The sequence below is a fragment of the Stenella coeruleoalba genome (assembly GCF_951394435.1).
Source record: "Stenella coeruleoalba genome assembly, chromosome: 14".
Taxonomy (NCBI): domain Eukaryota; kingdom Metazoa; phylum Chordata; class Mammalia; order Artiodactyla; family Delphinidae; genus Stenella; species Stenella coeruleoalba.
The window spans coordinates 82,807,998-82,826,731 of record NC_137160.1 but is presented as its reverse complement, the minus strand read 5'-3'; the positions used below and the strand labels follow the sequence as shown (position 1 = coordinate 82,826,731).

The following is an 18,734-nucleotide window of genomic DNA, read 5'->3' as shown; positions in this document are numbered from 1 at the left end:
CTCCCTGTACCATTTCTGCTTGTAAAAGTGGACTCAGTTTAACTGTGGGGCAGTTGTATGCTTGTTAAATTAAACCAGACCTCATATATTTATATTTTAATTTTACAGAAACCAATTTAATTCACACACTGCCTTTTATAGGTAGGAGTAGACGTCTCCCCCTATTCACAAGGAAAATGGGAAAATCAGGCTGAGAGCAGAGCTCACCCTCAGCTGAACTTCTACTGCAGTTATTTATACCATTCTTTGGCATTATTTTAAGCAAGTACCATGCCCAATATATCTTCCTTTCCCCTACTCCTAGCCCGTGCCTAAAATACTGAGTGCTGAATGAATGAATAAATGATTCATCTCTGTAATTTCTACTTTAGCTCCAAGCCTTCTACACAACAAACACACAAATAATGTGTTTAATGAATTTAATCAAATGGTTAAATTAAGATCATGCCTAGAATTCTCACTACAACCCAGGATTAGGTCACATACATTTATTCCCTACTACCTACCAAACAGTAGTTAAGTACTGGCCCACAGCAGGTACTTAACAAATATTGACTGAACGATGGAATAACATATAAGATCATATTAATAGCATCATACTAAGATTACCTGGATTCCAGGGCCTTTGATTCCTCCACCTTTGAGTCATATATCTGTATTAATTCCTGAGAACTTTCCACATTGAAATTAAGAAACTGCAGATCACGCTGTTGTTTTATGTAAATCTGCCATAGATATTGATAAATCAAAATAAAGTGTAACAACAAAGCTAAACTGAGCCAACAACTGGCACTCTGAAATGCCAACACAGATCAGACAGTGACTAAAGAACTAGGCTGAATGTGTTTGCTTTTATTTTTCCTATGTTAGCACTGAGATTTGTTAATGTAACTAGTCTCCTGACCTTTAATTACCATAAGCAAGACCCTATCTGCTAGGTTAATGTGATACACCTTTCACGTCGTCGGGATTCCAAAAGCATCATAAACAAAATCACTGGGCACACACTCTTCCTAGTTTGATGCTTGTTTATAAGCGTTTCCCACCTAACGGAGAAGGTAAGTGGGAGCCTACCTGTCGCAGATTATGCAGCTCTGCGCTCATGCGTTCTTGCTTTGACTTTGCGATATCCAGTAACTCGTCTTTCCTTTTGTCTCTCTCTACTATTTAAGAACAAATATTATTAAAACGTTTTTCACCAGCCCATATCAACACAAACCTCTTCATTTCCAACAAGTTTATGCGCGGCTAACTTTTTGCCCCCCCTCCTTCCTGAATTTTAAAATTGCAAAATGGATGCCTGGAAAGAGCTTTCATCAGTGATTCTGACTAGATCCTTCACCAAATTTGAAAACTTTCACAATATAATTAATGTTAGGTCAAAAAAGTATTCAAAACTGTACCAACTCTCTGCTCAAATTACATGTGTGTGTCTGTAAATAAGCATAGAAAAAGGCTGAGAGCAAAGCATGCTGAAGTATCAAGTTATTGTTTAGATGGAAGGATTAGTGACAATTATTTTCCTCTTTTTTTTTGAGGGGGTGGTTTCTAAATCTCTAAATTTAATACATATTACTTTACTCTTTACTTACTTATTCACATTACACAGGTAACTTACAAATGCATTCTCCTTGTAAAAATCCAAACAGCATATTACCTTTACCAACAGAAATAAAACTAACATTACAAGGGGCAAAAAAAAAAAAAAAAAAAATCACTATTTTCACCAGTATGTAAGTCAATCTGATATAATCTCACAATCAGGCCACTTGTATGCATTCTCACTGAGCAAAAACTGAAGATATTTGGACCTATGAGGTGACCCCATAGGTAGACAAACTTGTCTTTCCATTTTAATGAAAGTCCAGCACTCCTTTGCAGACTTTCTTTTTCTTGAAAACTCTTTACCTGATGGGTAATTAAGATTCAGAATTTTCTTTAAAATACATAGTATTACACCCAATTTTCTAGCACAAAAAGACAGAACAGAGGTTTTTGGTTTTTTTTTTAAATCTTCATTCTTTTACAAAGACCACAAACATTCTGCTGAAACACAGACACTTTGCTGTCACTAGGGTTGGGGTATGAGAAATCAGTACTTTGAAAAGTTTCAGAACTTGGCAGATGAGAACCCCCAGAAAGGAAAGATCTAAAGTGCTATACGAAGACTTGTACAGGAACAAAATACTAATATTAGGCTTAAGGGGAAATAATTTCATTCACGGAGAAGTGATAGATCAACAATAAATTTCTCACCTAAAAAAACCCACTATCTTTATAAGAAGTTCTTTATAAGAGGCTAAATGCATAAACTGACCCTCTAATTATTAATACATGAATCGGTTTTGAGTAAATCAGGTGCAACCTAAATCAAAGTTTACAACTTCTATGGTTTATTAACAAAGCACTTTTTCCACGTCATTTTTCTCGTGGATGAAAAAGAATATAAATATTTATTATTATCGCTTTACATTTGGAGTGTCACAGAAACCATTTAAGGACAAAGGCATGAGCTTTGCTGGAGACAGCAACTCTACCTGGACAGCTTTTCTGCAAAAGTGTCTGCTGGCGGTCACTGGGGACCAGGCGGAATAAAGCGTGAGGAGCGATCTATGAAAGCCACCACCTCCTGGCCAAACGCGCTTAACGCTCAGCCCTTCTGATACGGGTCTGCAGCATCATCTTTTTTTTTTTTAAGATTTTTTTTGATATGGACCATTAAAATTTTTTTTTATTTATTTATTTTGGGCTGCATTGGGTCTTCACTACTGCACGTGCGTTTTTCTCTGGTTGTGGCGAGAGGCGGCTACTCTTCGTTGCGGTGTGCGGGTTTCTCGTTGTGGTGGCTTCTCTTGTTGTGGAGCACGGGCTCTAGGCACGCAGGCTTCAGTAGTTGTGGCACATGGGCTCAGTAGCTGTGGCTCACAGGCCTAGAGTGCAGGCTAAGTAGTTGTGGCGCACGGGCTTAGTTGCTCCGCGGCATGTGGCATCTTTCCAGACCAGGGATCAAACCCGTGTCCCTTGCACTGGCAGGGGAATTCTTAACCACTGTGCCACCAGGGAAGTCTGATGTGGACCATTTTTAAAGTCTTTATTGAATTTGCCACAATATTGCTTCTGTTCTATGACTTGGCCTTTCGGCCACGAGGTATGTGGGATCCTAGCTCCCCGACCAAGGATCGAACCCTCACCCCCTGCATTGGAAGGCAAAGTCCTAACCACTGGACCGCCGGGGAAGTCCCGCATCATCTTACTTTTTTTTTTTTTTGCGGTACGCGGGCCTCTCACTATTGTGGCCTCTCCCGTTGCGGAGCACAGGCTCCGGACGCGCAGGCTCAGCGGCCATGGCTCACTGGCCCAGCCGCTCCGCAGCATGTGGGATCTTCCCGGACCGGGGCACGAACCCGCGTCCCCTGCATCTGCAGGCGGACTCTCAACCACTGCGCCACCAGGGAAGCCCTCATTTTACTTTTAAAGGTAATCCTCGTGCACAGAATTGAGAACTGTGCCTCGTGGCACAGTGAAAGCCACGGCGTCGGGTTTAAAACTTACGTCTCTTCAATTCTGAATTTCTTTCTTTGCATTAGGTGAGTCAACACCGTAACAAAAGCCTATAAAAGTAGTGCACTTGCAACGTTTATGTAGAGTCGCATTTAGTTTCTGTGAATTCAACTCTATGCACAAAGGAAACAGTAAAACAGTAGCTCTTTCCGGATGGAAGTGACGCCCTCAGGGCATCTGGGACTCCGGCTGCTCTCAGCTCTACCCACCTCTTCCATTAACAGCATGATCACATGCTGGGTGCATTCCCAGCACTCAGAGATACTTGTTTTGGACACAGCACGGCCCCTAAACAAAAGCCAGCTACTTTATTTGGCATTCAAGGATAATTTTAAATATATTTCAATACTGCCTTAATCTGACTTTAGAATAATCTACTGTTGCACGAAATAGAATTGTTTCCTTAGATTTGATACTTTCCTACGTGGCTGGGTTATCTGGGGTCAAAGTGGAGCGAGTCCGCCTATTTCACAAGTTGGTCACTGAAGACACAGAGGTATGGAACTCTGCTGACACCTGCCTGAGCGGGCAGCCTAAGGAAGACAGCACAAAGGAAAGGGTGCTGACATCTGGACCTGCCAAATTCTGATCAAGCTTCTGTGCCTTTTACTGCCTGGGAGACCTTCACTCAGTCTCACAGGGCCTTGTTTATGGGACTCGCGGGGCCACAGAAATGTAAACTAGTATCATTGTTTCATTTGCAAACTTCTTATAAGCAACATGTACAAATGAAACATGTCTCTAAGCCTATGTGAAGAACTTCATCTTCAACAAGAGGAAAAAGAAGTTTTGAACTTAAAAGTACATTTTTAAGACATCTTCCAACCTTGAATAAAATGTGTTAATTTTTAGCCATGACACCTGATAGCATATTATCATGTTAAGCCTTTAAAAATTCTTTTCAGGCTTTAATTCACTTTTATAATTTAAACACACAAAAATTGTTCTGAGACAGTGGTACGAACTGAAAAGATATTTAAGAAATCAGCTTAGAAAAGGATAAAAAAATATTTCATAAAATGGATTTATTAGAGTATTATCTAACAAATTACATATACTTTACCTAGTAATACATAATAGAACATATGAGTAAAGACAGATGAACCAAAAAAAAAGGATATTATTAAAATGTTCTGTAAATGTTTTTCCTTCCTCTGACCTCGCACATTTTATTCACAGCATCTGTAGAGCACTAAACTCTCTTTGGGCCTATGAGCTTCTTAGTCACTAGCAGAGTGCCTGGCACACAGATGCCGATCCAAAGATTGTGGGAATTCAACTATAAGGCTACAAACATATGTATATCTTTGTGTAGATGTACAAATATATGTATATCTTTATGTAAGTATCTGTAACAATGTAAGACATAATTACTTTGAGACACAGGAATCCTAGAAATAATGGAAATAGTGACCTCTAGTGGTAGGAAACTGCATTTCCCCAATCTTTAATCCCATGAGATTAAAATTAAAAATTTCATTTTATTTGAAAAAAATGTAATATAATACTGTATTCTGCCCTTTAACTTATAGAAATGTAGTCTCTTCCTAGCAGGAAGGACATTGAGAGTAGGTATGAGTAGACCCAAACATGTTCACTTAGTTAATTAAATTCTTTTTTCTTTTGACCATACCACATGGCATGCAGGATCTTAGTTCCCTGACCAGGGATCGAACCTGCGCCCCCTGCAGTGGAAGCGCGGAGTCCTAACCACTGGATCTCCAGGGAAGTCCCAGTTCATTTAATTTCTATTTGGAACTTTACCTCCAAACCTATGATTTTCTTCATACAAACCACCAAAATTAAAGTCTAACAAAATCTTCTTGGCTGTCAGGGCCATATATAGATAAGCTCTAAATATCAGTGATTCTCAGTTGGGAGCAGAGAAAGGAGAGGCTAGAAACTCTGACACACTGGGGTGGGTTGGGGTTAGAGTGTAGGAGAACATGGCGGTGAGGGAGAGTGGGAAGTGCCACTTTTATGTTTATCAGAAGGGGGCCTAAGTTACACCTTACTGACAAACTTGCTTTTAAGTCATGAAAAATTCATCCCCAACATCATTATTTTGCGGTCGTACTGATGTAACAAAACACATGAGTATTTTCCAACTGTAATAACTACAGGTGATCTATTTGCAAAATTGAAAAACTGTTGAATTCCTAATTTTTATCTAGTATTTGCAAATACTTGGCTCATAAGATTCTTTCTTATTGAATTTTTAAGCACAAGTACTATGTTTTTAGTGAGCTAGTATAGTCATGCACTCAAGCTAGAAGGGAGAGCAGCTCCTCATTTTACAGAAGAGGAAACAGAGTGAACTGGGAGGCACGATAACAGCTTTAAAATTCCCTGCCTGGTCCCTCCTCATTTCTCAAAGGGTGTTAAAATAAATTAATTAAATACATAAAGTATTTTGAGAGAGGTACAATTCATTTAGCCCATCATGGTAGTATCGTAGAATGTTCAGGTTACTTAAACTAATTATCTATTTTTACCAGCAAAAAACAATTCATCATGCAGGCAACTTTTCTCTTGCTTGAGGCGAATGATCTCTTCTCGTTGTCCATTATTTTCTGTGGTCTTTTCATTTAGATCCTCTTCACAAATAGAAGGGAAAAAAAAGTCCTCAAATAAATACTAGTTCCTAGAAGAATATACACTGTGAATACCTCTCATGTCCTCAGCACCTGCTTCCAAATAATATGAAGTCCTGTTGGATCTACAGCCAAAATATGTCCCTCATCTAACATCTCACTGCACCCCCAGCAGTGACCCTGGCCAAGGCTTCCACCGTCTCCCTGCTCGAACCCTGCCTCTCCCTTTGCAGCCTACTGTCCACGGAGCAATCAGGGCCATCTGCTGGCGTCACTTCTCTGTTAAAAGCCCTTGTGCTACACTTAGGAGGAAATCCAAACTCATTACCTTAAGGCCTGCACCGCCTGGCCCTGCCCTTTCAATCTGTTCCTTACACTGGCCCCAACCTCAAAACCCACACCAGGGCTTTTGCATTTGCTCTTTCTTCTGCCTGGAAGGTCCTGGCCCAGATCTTTGCACGACTGGTTCTTCCCATCATCCAAGTTTCAGCTCTAATGTTTCCAAAGACGCCTTCCCAGTGCACCCAAACCAAATGAGTCTCTTTCCCTCACTCTCTAGTCCACTATCCATGATGCTGCGTTTATTTTTGTAATAAATATTGAATTTATAAAATAAGACATAAAAGTTGATAAAAACAGACTTCTTTTTACTTTAAATCTTACCTAGGTAAACACAGCATTCAATAAATACTTATCGAATGCCTACAATGTACCCCAGGAGCTGTGCTATTAACTGCGGATCCAAAAAAAGAGAAGACAGAGTCCGTCCCTGCTGTCAAGGGGCTTATAGTATGATTACGATTTTAGCTGAAGCTACAAATGGAGACAAAATTATGATTGACCACAAGTCAGGGCATCATAAGAACAAGATCTTAGGAGGTGGAGTTTTTTAAATGAAACCTGCCCCAATAGCCTTTCACAATTTGAACAGCAACTCCCTGCCTCATGAGGGATTCCACCAGGGACAGAGGTGGAGCAATCGCACGGCTCTGTCATTCTAAGTTTGCTCGTTCCACGGCAGGAGTCAGTCTTCGTGTCTAACGTGATGACCACTTATAAATGGGACAGTCTGCGTGCAGATTTAAGACCTGGACAGCACCTCCATCCAACAGCTTCCCCCGCCCACAGTGGGGAAAGGCCACATCCTCTGCAGACGAATATAAATTTTTACTCCATCACCTAGACCCATATTCCAGTACATAGCACTAACCTATCTGGCATACCCAGCCTTCGTTTCATTAGAAAACTTCAAATAGTAGAAAAATAAACTGTGGGGTTACTGTGAGAATGCAAATAGAACAGGAGGACACAAAAGGAATTCCCCCCAAAATAAAACACGCCCCGAAAAGCCACTGTGGGAGTTCGTGTTGTTCGTGGTAACTTCTCACCCCTCCCTGCATTCCTCCCTCGATTTCTTGTAAATCCTCCCACAGGGGACTGCCTGACTCGGGGTTCAGCCACGTGACTCGCTTTGGCCACAGAATGAGGGGGAAGTGATGGTATATATGGGTCCTCCCATCTTTCTGCTTCTCTTAAGCTTCTGCCTTCACTGTGGGAAGAAATGCCCAGGCTGGCCGACCAGGGAGGAGAAGATGCCCCAGGGGAGCCGCACAGCTGGGCCCAACGGAGATCAGCCAATTCCCGTGTGGCTTCCAGATACATGAGCTTCTCAGATGCTCGTGGTTGCGTGCCACTGAGATACTGTCATTGGTTGCTACAAAGCGTATAGTAGCAATAGATAACCGGTACAGCAAAGGCAGGATTATTTTTAAAATAGAACGCATGAGGCAGTTTCCCCCAACTCTGTTATTTATCTTGTAACACAAAAAATTGCAGCATAATTCTATACAAATGAAATGAACATCTCAGGGTAGGACCTAAAGCTAACAACAGACCTACTCTCAGCTATGAGATTAAGTGAACCCAAATGAAGAAATATATTCCCAAGATAAAATGCTTAAATTTATGCCTCTTCCTTACCTTTTAGCTTATTGACTTCAATCTTAAGTGCCTTCAATTTCTGCTTATAATCTTGCTTTTCTTTCACAATACAGGTCTCCACCATCTTAGCATCGCGTAAGGCATGCTCTAACAATTTAAATTTACCCGAACAGTCAGCAATGTGATTGACTGCCTCGATAATATCTTTGTCCTACAAACCAAATTTGAAAACTGTTACATAAGATTTTAAAATTCCAACTAAACAATAAGAAAACACTACACGTATTAGGTCTCATTGTGGGAGAGGGATAAATTGGGACATTGGGATTGACATATACAAACTACTATATATAAAATAGAGAATGAGTAAGAGCCTGCTATAGCACAAGGAACTCTACTCAATACTCTGTAATGACCTATATGGGAAAAGAATCGAAAAACAAGGAGTGGATATATGTATATGTATCACTGATTCACTTTCCTGCGCACCTGAAACTAACACAACATTGTAAGTCAACTATACCCCAAAAAGAATTAAAAAAAAAAAAAAGATCTCGTGTACCCGGTTTCATTCCAAGCACTTTCCATGTGTTACCCCATTTAATCCTCACGGTAACTCTCTGAGGTAGGGACTACTGTTACTCCCCACGTGACAGAGGACTTGACAGTAAAGTGGCCACAGTTATACAACTGGTTAGTGATGGAGTTCCGATTTGAACTTAGCCGGCCGCCCCTGCAACCATGCACGCACCACCATAGTTACTGTCTCAGAAAGTTTAGAAGCAAACATTTGATTGCCTATGAAACTGTAATAGCAATAGGAAGGCTGGTGGCCCTTGAGGGGGCTTATTCTCTGCATTACAGATAAATCCCATAGGCCCTCTCTTCCTCCCCTTCTTTTCAGCTTGTTAAAATGACAGACACCAAGACCTTATCCTAAACCTACCCAATTCAGAACCTCTTATTGTTGAGGTGGTTGTTTTAATTACATAAAAGGTATCTATGTGCTTGTTGAAAAGCAATTCAAATAACACCTGAAAGTATAAAAATAATAAGCAAAAGTACTCCCCCACCACTCATGTGGAATAACTATTATTAGCAGGTTTTACCTTTGCTTAAGGACAAAGGTTTCTGCGATAGCATCCTATGTGTGTTCCTAAAATACTTCGCAGTCTGCACATCTCACGTTAGGACTTATGGGAAAAATAGGATTTGGGCAGACCATTCAAAAACCGATGGAACTCTGTGATCAGACCAGTAGCAAAGAAACAGTAGTCCTGGGCTTCCCTGGTGGCACAGCGGTTGGGAGTCCGCCTGCCGATGCAGGGGACACGGGTTCATGCCCCAGTCCGGGAAGATCCCACATGCCGCAGAGCGGCTGGGCCCGTGAGCCATGGCTGCTGAGCCTGCGCGTCCGGAGCCTGTGCTCCACAACGGAAGAGGCCACAACAGTGAGAGGCCCACGTACCGCAAAAAAAAAGAAAAAAAAAAAAAAGAAACAGTAGTCCTGTCAAGTACAAGAACACAGTTTAGCAAACGCCACTGCAGACACATCAGTCAGGCAACCCTTTTCAGCTTCACCAGGAGTTTGCTATGATGGACACTGTAGGGGTTGCTGAAGCCAGGAAACTGGTCACTACTTGATTAAAGACAATTCTATAGATTTTAATATTTTCTTTTTAACTTTATGAAAGCTTGTCCCTGATCACTCAAAAACATTTATGTGCTGGGAAAAATCACATATGAATTAGCATTGAGTGTCCCATTATACCAGAATCACTCCTCTAGTCACCTGCTGTCCAACACATGTGTTACCACATAGAAGAGACTTTATCAATCACTGTTTATGGCATGTTAGTGACTACATCAACTACTTGACTGCTAAGTTTTCTCCTCAATTAAAAACATATTAACGGGCTTCCCTGGTGGCGCAGTGGTTAAGAATCCACCTGCCAATGCAGGGGACAGAGGTTCGAGTCCTGGTCCAGGAAGATCCCACATGCTGCAGAGCAACTAAGCCTGCGGACCACAACTACTGAGCCCGCACTCTAGAGCCTGCGAGCCACAACTACTGAGCCCGCATGCTGCAACTACTGAAGCCTGCGCACCTAGAGCCCGTGCTCTGCAACAAGAGAAGCTACTGCAATGAGAAGCCTGTGCACCACAATGAAGAGTAGCCCCCGCTCACCGCAACTAGAGAAAGCCCGTGCGCAGCAACGAAGACCCAATGCAGCCAAAAATAAATTAATTTTAAAAAAAACATATTAACAAGCAATTTGATAGCTAATGACTTTATGAGACCCAGTAATGGATACCTCAGAAGAAACCAGCTGAGTGCAGGCATGCTGGACCATGGAATGGGCCTTGGAGACAGAGACCCACAGTGCAGTCCTGCCTCCTCTCAGGGCCTTGGGGGCATCATTTTAAACTTGTTTCCCTCATTTCTAAAACCAGAATTTTAAAAAAGAGAGCAACATTGATAGCTCAACCTATCTGAGTCGCGGTGGGACTTCAGGAACTTCATGTACATTGCTGTACCCTATCAGCTACAAAGTGCCTGGCAAGTGGACGTATCGTGATTCTGCATTACCTTCAGCTTTATCATGGTGGTGAGAGCCTGTTCTCGAGCTTGCAATTGTCCCACTTGAGCAGAAAGTTCCACTAATGTGTTGCTGAGATTTTCGTTTCTAACCTATCAGGGACAACACAAAATACTAATTGAGTCATTTAAAAGCTTTCATTACTCTCACCAGCCACAATCTGTGCTCATTCTTCTGTTTCGTTTTTTTCTCTGTTTAGCTTTTTTAGTAACAAAGTGGGCTAAGTAAGCAGTCATCAAAAAGGAACACAAATATCTATTTCCCCATTATCCCCAGCATCTTCTCAGTACTTGAGTTTTGCCCTACTGAATTCTATCAGTTACGTTTATAAACATGTCTACTTCCTAATGCTCTTTAATGAATACTTCCAGGTTGGCAAGAATGAAAACTGGATCAGCAAGAGACTTCCTTTGCTGAAACAAAGTAGCATTAATGAACTTTGGTGCATCTTTACTCTATGTTGAAATAACTTCATATTGGGGTATTCCCACTTTTCAGGGTTTTTTTTTTTTTTTTTACCCAGAGATCTAGATTTGATATAAATATTGTGTACATAATGTGTTTATTGGTTGGGAAAAAAAAGAATAATCAGGCTTTTTAAAAGAGATCTTCATGGAGGAAACTTAAATGCATGTTACTAAGTGAAAGGAGCCAATCTGAAAAGGCTACATATTGTATGATTCCAACTCTATGACATTCTGGAAAAGGCAAAACTCTGGAGACAGTAAAGAGATCAATGGTTGCCAGGGGTTGTGGCAGAGAAGGAGGGAGCAGAGCAGAGAGGGTTTTTAGGGCAGTGAAACTACTTCTGTATGACATTACAATGGTGGATGCAGGTCATTATTTGTCAAAACCCACAGAACGCACAACACCAAGAGTGAACCCTAATGTAAACTATGGACTTTGGGCGGCAATGATGTGTCAGTGCAGATTCACTGATTGCAACAAATGTACTACTGTGATGCAGAATGTCCACAGTGGAGGAGGCTGGCCGGGGGAGAGGGCAGGGTCTATGAGAAATCTCTGTACATTCCACCCAATTTTGCTATGCACCTAAAACTGCTCTAAAAATTAAAGTTTATTAATTAAAAAAAAAAATCTTCCTGCTATGGACTGAATTGCACCCCCCCCCCCGCGCCCAAATGCACATGTTGAAGCCCGATGAAGCCCTAACCTCTAATGTGATGGTGTTTGGGGGTGGAGCCTTTGAGAAGTAATTAGGTTTAGATGAGGTCATGAGAGTGGGGCCCTCATGATGGCATCCGTGTCCTCATAAGAAGAGACACCAGAGAGCTTGCTCATGTACTGTCTCTCTCCCTGCCACATGAGGACACAGTAAGAAGGTGACCATTTACAAGCCAAGAAGACAGCCCTCACCAGAAACTGACCAGGCCGGCACCTTGATCTTGGACTTCTAACCTACAGAACTGTGAGGAAAGAAATTTCTGCGCAGTCTATGGTACTTTGTGATGGCAGCCCAAGCTGACCAACATGCTTCCATTTTTTAATTCAACATATCAAGAGATTCCAGAATAGTTTTCACTTATTTTATAGCTAGAAACTGTCTAGAAGAGTAATCTGGAAAAAATTTTAGACATAAAATCTATACAATTATTATGAGTTATTAAGACTCATTATATTACCAAGATCTATACTGATATCATTATGAAACAAGAATATGAAGGCTATAAGAACAACAAAAAAGGCTTTCTCACTGCGTCTCTCAAAAAGCATGAGCTCAAAAGATGTCTGATGACTCACCAGCTAGAAATGAAAACTGAAAAATCACTCTTACAGATTTTATTCCCAATATGCCACTAACGTGATATAGATATTTGTTTCATCAGATTACACACAGTTATTCAGAAAGCATAATGTGAAGCTACTTGATGATATGGATCTCAGAATCTGAGAAAGGCTTTCTAAAATAACCCATTGTTGATAAAATGATAGATGCTACCAAACAGAGGGCTTAACAGTCAGAAAAGGGCTGTAATGAAGCTTCATCTCCAAGACAAGATAGCACTGGCAGCTACCCAAAGTCCTACAAGGAACACAAAACTATGATGATGGATGGATGGATATACTTTCATACACACACACATGCATTTTTAATGGAAATATTTAAACCTAATTTTTCAATAACTGAAACACAAACAGAATTTGGGCTAGGGAAGCTTATCTTAAAACCAACCTCAAGGGCTTCCCTGGTGGCACAGTGGTTGAGAGTCCGCCTGCCGATGTGGGGGACACGGGTTCGTGCCCCGGTCCGGGAAGATCCCACATGCCCCGGAGCGGCTGGGCCCGTGAGCCATGGCCGCTGAGCCTGCGCGTCCGGATCCTGTGCTCCGCAACGGGAGAGGCCACAACAGTGAGAGGCCCGCATACCGCAAAAAAAAAAAAACAAAAAAACCCCCGAAAAAACCAACCTCAAGGTCTTCAGAGAGGAGAGTGGAATGGGTTGCCTTTTGGGCCATTTCTTGAAGCTGTAGTTGAGTCTTTTGAAGAGTACTCTGGTATTCAATTTGATTCGATTCAAGGGTTTTTACTTTCTTTGTGAGTGACCTGATTATTTCAGTTCTTTTATGTAGTTCACCTGAGGGAGATTTCATCAATAACTTACTTGTGGTCAGATTTGAAGCTGAAAATGCATTATTTTCAAAACACATGGTTAAAGGTTCATACTTCTTTTAAAAGTTTTTATTATGAAATGCACGATATTGTACCTTAGTCAAGAAACAGAACACCAGCAGCAACCCAGAAGGCCCTGTACGTCACTTCCTGAGCACAATCTCTCCAATTTCCCACCTTCCTAACCACCGTCCTGATCTTACTCATTTCCTTGTTTTTCATTATAGTTTTACTATCTATGACCACATCCCTAAGAACAGTTTAATTTGAACCATATGTAAATGGAATTATACTCTATGAATTCTTCTGTTTGCTTTTTTTGCTCAAGATTATGATCCTGGGAATTCCCTGGTGGCCCAGTGGTTATGACTCCACGATTTCACTGCCAAGGGCCTGGGTTCGATCCCTGGGTGGGGAACTAAGATCCCACAAGCTGCCTGGCACAGACGAAAAAAAAAAAGATTATGATCCTGAGATGTATCCATGTGGCTGCAGGTAACTCCTGTTTGTGCACTGTCATTGCTATATAATATCATTATATGATCATGCCACAATGTATTTATACATTCTACTACTGGTGGTCATTTGGACTGCTTCCACTTAGCAGCTATGATGTACAATGCTGCTCTAAATATTCTCCTACAAGCATCTTGGTGCTTTTGCAGGAGTTCCTCTAGAGCCTCGCTACTCAAAATGTGGCCCTTGGACCAGCAACAGGGACATCACGGGGACCTTGTTAGATACACAGACCTATCGTATCACAATCTACATATTAACAAGATCCTTAGGTAATTCCTGTGCATATTGAAGGGTGAGTAGATTTCCTAGAAGTGGAAATGCTGGGCCATAGCTATGTATATCTTCAACTTTACCAGAACTGTCAAATGATTTTCCAAAGTAGCTCTACCAGCTGACACGCCCACCAGCAGTGAATGAGCCTTCCCTTGCTCCCCACTTATACCAATACCTGATATTTTTTGCCAGTCTGGTAAGTATAAAAAGGTCTCATTATGGTCTTAATTTGCATTTCCCTAATTACTAATGAGAATGAGAACTTTTTGTACATTTATTGGCCATTCAGTGTTCCGTGAAATGCCTATTCAGGTGTCTTGCTCATTTTAAAACCAGATATTGGGTTTCCCTGGTGGCGCAGTGGTTGAGAGTCTGCCTGCCGATGCAGGGGACACGGGTTCGTGCCCCGGGCCGTGAAGCTCCCACATGCCGCGGAGCGGCTGGGCCCGTGAGCCATGGCCGCTGAGCCTGTGCATCCGGAGCCTGTGCTCCGCAACGGGGGAGGCCACAACGGTGACAGGCCTGCGTATCGCAAAATAAATAAATAAAAAATAACTTATTGCTAAGAAATGCTAACCATCATCTGAACCTTCAGCGAGTCGTACTAGTAACATCAAAGATTACTGATCACACATGACCATAACAAATATAATTATAATGAAAAAGTTTGAAATATTACGAGAATTACCAAAATATGACACAGGGACACAAAGTGAGCAAACGGTGTTGGAAAAATGGTGCTGACAGACTTGCTCAGTACAGGGTTGCCACAAACCTTCCATTTCTAAAAATCATAATATCTGCAAAGTGCAATAAAACGAGGTATGCTTGTATATAATGTTATCTTTTGCTTTAATATGTTTATATAAAAGATATTAATTATATAAGACATATTGCATCTAACGTACAATCATATTAAATATTGCATTTATGTGTATCTACATGTGGGTGGGTGTGGTCAGAATAAAATCAGATGGTCATCAACGAAATGGAAAAACTACTCATATTTAGATTGTCGTATTTACAGAATCCTTTGTGTAATATAAGTAAAGAAGAAGGTGATACATTGTCTTTCTATTAAACAGATCTAGTATTTTCCCCTCTAGCACATTCTAGTATTAATGCAGTGTCAATAGAACATTCAGACTTTAGGGCAGCACGAAAGGGACGATAGTTAAAATATGGTACAAAAGGAAATTTTTGTAAGCCATTTTTGAGATTGCTCTAATTTTAAAAGATGACTATTTTAGGTATTTGAGATGAAGTTCAATACCAAGTTTAAAATCTTTGAGTCAGTTCAAGAGAAATGGCCAGTTCTGTGGCATCTTCATTCATACTTTAGCTCAAAACTAATTTCCTTCAGGTTCACTCTTGACACTCAATGTTGACTGAAGCTGCCCAGCCCTCTTTCTACAGCTAAGTACTTCGCTTGCCCTACTTTAATTCACATTGTGTTTGTTCTGTTGTGAGTGTTCATGATGTCGTCCTATCTTCAATTAAAATAAACTCCAGGGACTTCCCTCGTGGCGCAGTGGTTAAGAATCCGCCTGCCAATGCAGGGGACACGGGTTCGAGCCCTGGTCCTGGAAGATCCAACATGCCGAGGATCAACTAAGCCCGTGCGCCACAACTACTGAGCCTGCGCTCTAGAGCCCGTGAGCCACAACTCCTGAAGCCCACGCGCCTAGGGCCCGTGCTCCGCAACAAGAGAAGCCACCGCAATGAGAAGACGGCACACGGCAACCAAGAGTAGCCCCCGCTCGCCGCAACTAGAGAAAGCCTGCACGCAGCAACAAAGACCCAACTCAGCCAAAAACAAATAAATAAAAATAAAATAAAATAAACTCCAGTGCAGCAGGGATTGTGTTGAGATGTTCCTATCTTACCCTTGAGCCCTTTTAACGTGTTGGCATGTACAAGTGCATGACAGATGCTGCTGCGTATATGTCTGACCTTCTAATTTGCTGCAACGTTCTTCCAAAGTCAACACTTTCTGCCGATCCTCTTCCCATGAAAGAAGTTGTCTTTGATGTACTGCAACCATATCATTGAGCTCTCTATCTCGATCTTTTAATTCTCCAATGAGCAGCTGTAGCTCTCTCCGTTGTTTCTCGATAGTGGAAATCTCAACTTCTGACCCAATGTTCTAAACATAGAAAGTGGCTTCACGTCAGGATAAAACTAATCAACATAAATCGGCCAAAGCATATTTTCCAAACAATTATATCTTCTTTTGCTGCCAATTCAAGGTAGTTAAATTACGTTTTATTCACTGATTATAACATGACGTCAAAATTATGTATATTTAAAGCAAGTTCACACCTACTGTACTCTGCCTCTATCACTTTCTGTCGTACCATTTACACCACTCTTAAAGAGTGGGACCATTTGTAAAACCTCCATTGGTTAATCACAAATAAACCCATTTCTGCATTTTTTTTCTTTGCTGTCAACCCTCTCCTTGTATCAATCAACAATATTATCCCTCAGCTTGCCCCAGAAATTCTACGGCAGTCAAATAAAGGGGAACAGGAAGTAATTACTGTTTAAATGTAACTGATCCAAACTCAACATACCTACTTAAAAACAAATTTTGTAAAGGCAAAATTTCAAATATACACAGAAGACAAGAGAATAGTACAGTAGACTCCCATTTGCTCAGTACCTAGGTCTTTCTTACCACTATCAAGATTCTGCCACATGTTTCAATTTTCCTTTTTCTTTTTGTTGTTGATAAAAAATACTTTTTACTCTTAGATACTTTAGTATGCATCTCTAAAAATGAACGTTTTTATATAACCATGATGCCATTTTCATGCCTAACAAAATTATCTACGATAACACCTTTTAAGCATACATCATTTTAAAGTCTAGTGCAGTGAAGTTGGTCTGACCTAAATTGGAATCCAGAATTAGCCACTTAGTGGCTCTAAGACCTTGGGTAAGTTACTTAATGTCCTTAAGCCTTAATTTCCTTGTCTGTAAAATGGTAATAGCAGCATTTTAACTGCTAAGAGTTGTGTGGATTAAGCAAGATAATCTCTGTAAAGCACTTCACAGTACTTGGCACCATTGTAAGTGTCATTAAAAATTAATCAATAGTCAAGCTAAGAAAGAAGTGGAAAACTTTATTTGAGCCAAGCTGAAGATTATAACCTGGGAGACAGTCTTTCAGAAAGCTCTGAGAACTGTTCTGCCTGTAAGAGGTCAAAACACAGTTACAAACACTTTCAAGACAAAGGGCTATACATCAAAATAATATGTTGACCTTTACACAATGCAGATCTGCGCATACAAGGCAAGTAGTGGGTCATAGTGACCCCTTACAGGATTGAGAAAGGAATGTTATCTCCTAAGGAGTTCCTTGCTGGCACTGGGAGAAAATAGCTTTTTTTTTTTTTGGCAAGCAGGCATTCCTACGTCTTCTAAAAGGATCTAGTTAATGTGTAATGCAGATGCACAATACACACCAAAGGGGAGGAAGCAGTGGCTCAGACGACAGAGAAAACTTTGTTAACTTTTTCTGGTCCTGCCTTAAAATAATTTTGTTCTATCATAAACGACCAACAAACATTAGCTAGTATTATCAATATTTTATTATTAAGATTGTAAGTCACATTCCAAAGTATGGTACTGTCCCCATCTATGAAATAAAGAACTAAAAAACAAAACCCAAAAACCAAATCACTATGCTGTATACCCGTAACTAACGCAATATTGTAAACCAACTATACTTCAATTAAAGAAAAAAAGCAAAACTAAAAGTGTTACTTTAAGAATTCTACCTTAAAGACAGTAGTTTAAAGTTCACCAGAGGCCCATGTACACCCAGTACTCGCGACTCGACACTGCGCCTGGGCTGAACGACCCATTTTCATTAAGGTAAGGAAACTGATGTGACGCTCCGTTTTCCTTCTGCGTCCTGGGTATTGTTTTAAATTTTAAGCAAAAACGATTCCTGAATAACCCCAATGCACGTCGTCCCCGCGGTCTGCTCTCCTCTCTCCCCGGGACGCGACGGCGGAAACGGGAAACGCAGAGCATCAGCCGCTCACCTGGCGCCCGGCCAGGAAGGAGGCCGAAGGGTTCATAGGTGTTTCCTCCGCCCCCGGAGAGAGTCGCTGTGCGCAGCGTCACCCTAGAAACGCCATCGGCGCGCCTACCCGGAGCGGCGGGAGCGAGCCCCGAGCCCCGGAGCCCCGCACCCTCGCTGGCCCAAGCAACCTCGCCCAAACCGCCGGCCCCGCGGAACGCGCCCGGCCCACTCGGCTTACTGCGTAGCCGAGCGGCAGCCCCGGCTCTCGCGACACCTCGGCGGCCGCAAGAGCCCGCAGGAGGCCGGTTCCCACTCGGCCTCGTCGGGCGCGGCCCCCGACCCCCTCCTGGCGTTTTGTTCTTCCATATCCGGGCCTGGGGGCTCTCGAATGATTTACCTGGAGCTGTAAAAGCCATTATCCCGGCCCACAAAGAACCGTTCTTCACCATGACCCTGGGAATGATGGAGCAAATGAAGGGCTGTTTCTGCGCTGTCGCCCTGGCGTGTGACCATGTGCTCGCTTACTTATTTCCCTTTTTCCCTCCTAAACTGTGAGCGCGGTTGCTCTGGCTGCTGTGT

General features: G+C 41.7%; 1 protein-coding gene across 1 annotated transcript in view; it reads right to left on the bottom strand.

The window, feature by feature from the left end:
- CCDC62 (coiled-coil domain containing 62) overlaps positions 1–18,475 on the bottom strand; it is a 40,234-nt gene extending 21,759 nt beyond the window's left edge. The window contains exons 1-8 of the mRNA XM_079942403.1: positions 18,175–18,475; positions 16,073–16,265; positions 13,126–13,292; positions 10,687–10,788; positions 8,136–8,307; positions 6,057–6,158; positions 1,075–1,163; positions 610–725 (exon numbers count right to left, since the gene is read on the bottom strand). Coding sequence (XP_079798529.1) covers positions 610–725; positions 1,075–1,163; positions 6,057–6,158; positions 8,136–8,307; positions 10,687–10,788; positions 13,126–13,292; positions 16,073–16,265; positions 18,175–18,210 — 977 coding nt within the window. The 5' untranslated portion in view covers positions 18,211–18,475. The remainder of the gene's footprint in view (positions 1–609; positions 726–1,074; positions 1,164–6,056; positions 6,159–8,135; positions 8,308–10,686; positions 10,789–13,125; positions 13,293–16,072; positions 16,266–18,174) is intronic.
- Positions 18,476–18,734: the final 259 nt, after the last annotated feature.